Genomic DNA, 5,915 nt, shown 5'->3' on the forward strand with positions numbered 1-5,915 from the left:
TGCCACACTGTCCATTTTTATTTATAATTCTTTATTTAATTATTTTCCGAAAATATGGGTTGCCAAATCAACTATTCTTTGTTTTTTATCTTGGCATATGTCAAACATAATGCGAGACTCGCTCGAAACTCGAAAATTTGTTGGCTAAAAGTTTGGCATTACCGGCATTCGATTCTACTTTTTAGATAGACCCATTTCAAAGCAGAATCGGAAATAACTTTCGAATAATAGAATAGAAATAGTAGAATCGAATTACATAGTAGGGCCCTGTATAGTAAGATCGAGTACAGTAATTCAGCTTAAGAAGCTATAGTGGTTTTGAAAGTTTTTTTTCGTACGTTTTGTTCTGACTTTTTAAAGGTTCAGGCGGCAATTCGTTAGTATTTTCTACCGCGAAGAAAACTATTTTTGTTTTCTTTTTTGCTATCGTCTTTGCGACAAAGCTAAGTTGCACTGTGTCAAAGCAAAGAATTTGTTTAAGGGCAGACTTGTTTTTTTGTCGCTTGGTTACTCTCTTTGCTTTTTATTCTTTTGTTTTAGAAAAAATCAAGTATTTGATTCGGGAAATGATTTTAAAATATTTACGTCATCAATTTGTATTGAATTTCTCAAGAAAGTTTAGAGCAACTTCAATTTTGTTATGGCTAATCATTTGAAGTTTAAAAAACGTTTTTTAATATTATTATTACTCTAAACAAACGCATTTCTCGAGTTACAGAGTATACACGAAACCAAAGACTCTATATAAAGACCGAAACACTTACGTATCACACTGCAACACCCATTTGTTTACATTGTTGTATTGGTAATTTTGAAAGTAGATCCATGTATAATATATCTAAAATCCAAAAACAATTACTATACGGTGAGCCTTTTCTCATTATTATATATGTATATATATATATTATACATACAATTTTATATAAACTTTTCATTTTTCACACCATAAATCAGTTAATCTTTTAAGTCATCAGCTTCTCTCTGCCTACTTTCCAATATTTGTAAACCTTTTATTAATTTGAATTAAAACTTGAAATTAATATAGAACGGATCATGGACGGATCGACTTGGGTAAACGTTTTTTAAATCTGGTGCCGAAACCGTGTGCGACCGAACACCTACGATCTGATGAGTCTAAAAAATAGAGAAACACATAATCTAGATGATCTGTGGAATCTGTGGATCGCCTGTCTAGGCTTTGCCTATCTGAAGTGCCAATGCTTAGAGCTAACGAAGAGAATGATGATGGTGCTGCAATAATGCATCGATGACAATTTGTGACACACAAGTAAGTTGCTTCTTTAAGTTCCTGAAAAGAGAGGACGAGTCCGTAGAAAAGACAAACGAAGAGAAACTAAATTAATCTCGCTAAACTGTGACAAATACAAATTCATGAAGACCTACTCTCAAAACTGCACAAAATAATTATTTTTGAAAAGAAAAACCTGACGGAAGGTGCTTTCGAGTTAAAGCAATCACCTGCAAAACCTGCTATCGATGTAAGGTACCAGTATATGTTACCCATCGTACTCTCAAACCTGTGAATGTTAACAACTATTCTGCAGTAAATTTATTTACACATCTGATCGAGAGTAATAAAAGGTATTAAGTATTTGCAAAACATGGATGCTCTACTTTTTCTATGTTTGTTCGTATTGTCGTGGACGGAGGAAGTTAGTTCTTTAAGTCAACTCTAGAACTTCGTTTAAATGTACCTGTTCTCGGAGAGAGATGGACAATTTGAGTCCAAAAAGGACAAAGTTTATTACACAGTGAACCTGCAGTAAGCGGTTAATCGATAATGATCAGTGCCGATACATATTGGCAATTCGCAACAGCAACCAATAAAATCTTGGGACGATTCAAGGCCCATCGAACAAAAAGCGTCCGATTTGTGCCTTCAGAAATTTTGGAAGTGTGACATATTGGGAATCGGTTCTGAAGATAAAATGGTGGTAAGTGATTTCATGTTTATAGAAAAGGTGATAGGTTTAAAGCATCGCTTCCATGGTATATGATTTCCACCCCACTTTATAATTAACATACGTATGCAATCAGTAGTATGTAGTAGACTAATTTTCAGCTACGCCAGGAACAGACGAACTTCAAGTAGACTTAAACTAATTGATAAACACGCAGTGTATTGCTAATAATGGCTAAAGTATTTTACCCTTTTGTCGTATTCATTTGGTCAACGTGTCGTAATGAAATCAACTAACTGAGTAAAATCGACATTCCAAGTCAGTTGTCAACAAGTGAAGAGGGGTAAACTTAGATACACGTTTTTGCTGACGTAAGTCAGTATGCATTCGGCTGAAGAATAAGTGAGAACTGTTCCTTATAGTGGTGAAATAACGGTAAACTTTATTTGCACAAAGAACAGAGTCGTGCCTTTAAAAACAATGACCAAAATGAACTTACTATTGCAAAATTGGAACTAACTACAGCCTTGATAGCAACTTGGATTCTTGCGAATTTGCAAGCCATTCTACGGATCACTAATGCTGCTTATATTGTTCTTTTTGTACTCTATAACAGGCAAACGAAGATGATGTACAATTGCATTATGCTTATTAACCTAAGGAATTTAGTATATTGACTCATCTTCTTCGTGTAACTGCTTGCGTTTTCCGAGGTATTGAGAGATTTTGAAAACGCGATTTTGATTATATTTCTGCTAAGATAGCGCTAAAGTTGAAATTTACCTGATTTGTCAAGTTTCAAGCCTGCCTCCTAATTCTACACTATTTTCTCTATTTCCATTTTTAGATAATACCATGTCTCCAAGGTATTGAACATAATACAACCATCGCTCACCCAAGCACCTTACCTCAAGGAAACGTCCTCTGGGTTTGGACAGCTAAAAAATGTAAGATCAAGTGAGCGTTTTCTCGGATTTTTGGTTGACTTTCAAATAATGTGGAATTTCATTGTTGAACGAGCTCCATCTCCATGGTGGGGAGGCTTCTAGAAGCGACTGAAAGGGGTGGTTAAAAAAGTTATCTCGTTATATGTATATACATTTATAAGTATAAAAGTTCATCATAAAGTCGAAAATTTTCGATGTTGACTTTGAACTTGAATGTTTTACATTTATTTAGAATCACAAATAATCATATACAGATGTCAAGCCAATGAAGAAGATTGTCCTATGAAACTGAAAGAGCTTTATTTTAAAAGCTTCTAACAAAGATTTTTCTCACAGAAATGAAACCTCTCTGTGAAAAATGTTGTTTCTATGATAATTTATTCTTTTACCCCTCCCATGAATTTTTGGTTTTGTTTGTTCCAAAATCTTTGGTCTATATAAAGAAAAATGGAAGAAGTTTTTCTGGTTCTTTGCTATTGCTTTTGCTTAAAGTTCTGATTTCAATCTCTGTTTGCCTTTTTGGAAAAATTGTGAAGAAATTTGAAGAGATTTGATTGGTTACAGATATTGTAAGGCCTGTGCATCATCGTTTCGCTCGTACCACAACCATTTACAAGAACTGCGAAAATTTGAACAAACTTTTCTTCAGCGGCTAAGCACATTTCTCACTAGGTGGGTATGTTAATAAACCAAATTGTAGTATTTAGGGTTCTGAGAATCCTTAAGTAATGAAAGAGAGCCCATTACATCCACCAAACGTCACAGTTTGGTGCGCTCTGTGGTCCGGAAGTGCGATTGGTGAATGTTAATTCGGAGCCGACTTTTTTGCCTGCTATTGAAGAATATGACTTGGAGAAAATGTGGTTTCAAACAGATGGTGCCACAATACTCCAGCGAATATGGCTTTATTGCAAGAGACATTTCCTGGCCCTGTAATTTCTTGTCGTGGCGATATCAACGGGCCAACAAGGTCATGCCATTTTACACCGCTGAACTTATTTTTGTGAGGCTACGCGAAAGACCGTGTTTACGCGGTTAAACATTTAACTCTTGAGCACTTAAAAACCAACCAATTCGCCAAGTTGTGGCTGAGATACCGCTCAATATGTGTCAAAAAGTAGTCGAAAATTACCTGAGAAGAATCTATGTTTACAACAATTCGCGTGGTGCTCAATTAAATGAAATATCATGAAAAAAATATTTTGTATGTGTTTTATTTACGTTTACTTTTGAAACAGGAAAATGTTTTTGTTTTGTTTGCTTGACCGAGTATATTATATATGAAATGGAAGTTTCTTTGTATCTAGTTATGGAAAGATTATTCTTTCTGGAGTAAGTAATTGCAAGATTTTCGTTCCGTGTAATTAACATTTAAATTTGTTTTCTTGTACGTCGTATTAGTACAAACATAAGCAAGATGCAAGAAATTTTTTAAGGATTTAAGAATTTTGAAAATTATTCGGCTTATGTACACAGTTTTGTTTAATACCTGTACATATGCATACTATATTTGCTTGAAAAACGAATATTATTTAGGTTGTTTCTAGTTAATTGGGAGGCAACAATTTTAACACCCCTGTCAATTTTAGTATATTTGGAATGGAATGCTAAATTATTATTTATATATTGTTATTATAACATTATCGTTTAAAACCTCCAGGAAGGCTTGTTCTGAAAATCTAATATGCCTATTATAGCTATCAACTACATAGAGGCCCCGACAGTGAGTTTCGATTTTCTAATCGATGATCGACTTTTTTCGATGTCGATTACTTTATTTCATATTGTAAGTATCGATTTCGATCGAAACTTTTTGATTGGACGGTCGTCGATTTTCGATTATTTTCTAATCGGCGCGGAAGAAAGCTGATGTCCAGAAGTTTTTTCTTAGTAACAAAATGTAATTTTTTTGATAAATAAATTATTTTAAGGCAAATAAAACGCAAATATTTTTGTATACAGGTCCAAAGCAATAACAAATAAAAAAGAAATGGAAATTTTGGTCAGATTGATGCAGGACATAGCGAAGGGGGTTTGCGTTAAAAGCCAAGCAAATCCAAGATGGGAAAAGTTCGCTTCGGAACTTAATGGTGATGATCCTCCAATGCGTACTTGGGAGAAATGGTTAAAAGTAAATAGGAAATATTTTTAATACATTTATGTATGTATGTTCCTAATATGAGCTCTTTTATCCAATTAGGTATGGACAGGTTTCAAGTTCAACACCAAGAAGAAGATGTCACAAAATAAAGTGGAACAAAAAGCAACTGGTGGTGGACCAAATAAGCTTCACACTTTCATCCAATTGGGAGAAGCTGTAATCAAGATGTTGGATATAAACACCGTTGTGGACCCATCTGGAGTTGAGCTCGGTAACTTGGAATCTGCGCAGAATAATAATTTGTCATCACAGGAGAATATCGAAGAAAATAATGAACTTGAGGTCAAGATTACCTAACATGGAATCAATAAGCCTCATTGAACTCCAAAAAAAAGTACATCGGTATCCAACAGCAATGCACCAAAAACTAATTCCACAAAAAAAAAACCTTTCTGACGAAAAAGAAAGGATTATGCTATTGGAGAAATCAACAAATTCCTAGGAAACTTTTTTAAGGAAATTAAAAAGCCGAATACTGAAAGAAAAATTATTATCTGCAAAAAGATACAAAAAGGTTAAATCAAACCAAAACATTTTGGAAATAAAAAAAACAAAGGTTGAAGAAATCCAGTTGTGATTGCCAAAACTGGCGCAAAATATAAAAAAAAAACAACAATGAAGTTCTTATTTTTTGTAACCGTGATAAAATTAAGTTTTTGTTTCTTTTCTAAAAAAATTAAGTTAAATAAAAGTTTTTGTGTAAAGTTTTAAGAATGTGTGTTATTTACACTGCCAATCACTAGGATGAGGCCACATATTTTTCAACCGATTTTCGGTCCGATACCTGTTGGAATTTGTTTAACCCGGAAAATTTTACTACATGAGAGTAGGTACATATTTTCTTAAAACAAAGTGATACAATTATAGGGTTAATTAGAAAAGACC

General features: G+C 33.8%; 1 protein-coding gene across 1 annotated transcript; it reads left to right on the forward strand.

Moving 5' to 3' along the window:
- The first annotated feature begins 4,019 nt into the window (after positions 1–4,019).
- LOC129938957 (uncharacterized) lies at positions 4,020–5,401 on the forward strand. Its single transcript, XM_056046802.1, has 3 exons — positions 4,020–4,769; positions 4,832–5,000; positions 5,070–5,401. Coding segments are annotated over exons 1-3 (429 nt in total). The 5' UTR covers positions 4,020–4,767; the 3' UTR covers positions 5,328–5,401.
- Positions 5,402–5,915: the final 514 nt, after the last annotated feature.

The sequence above is a fragment of the Eupeodes corollae genome, chromosome 1 (genome assembly GCF_945859685.1).
Source record: "Eupeodes corollae chromosome 1, idEupCoro1.1, whole genome shotgun sequence".
NCBI lineage: Eukaryota > Metazoa > Arthropoda > Insecta > Diptera > Syrphidae > Eupeodes > Eupeodes corollae.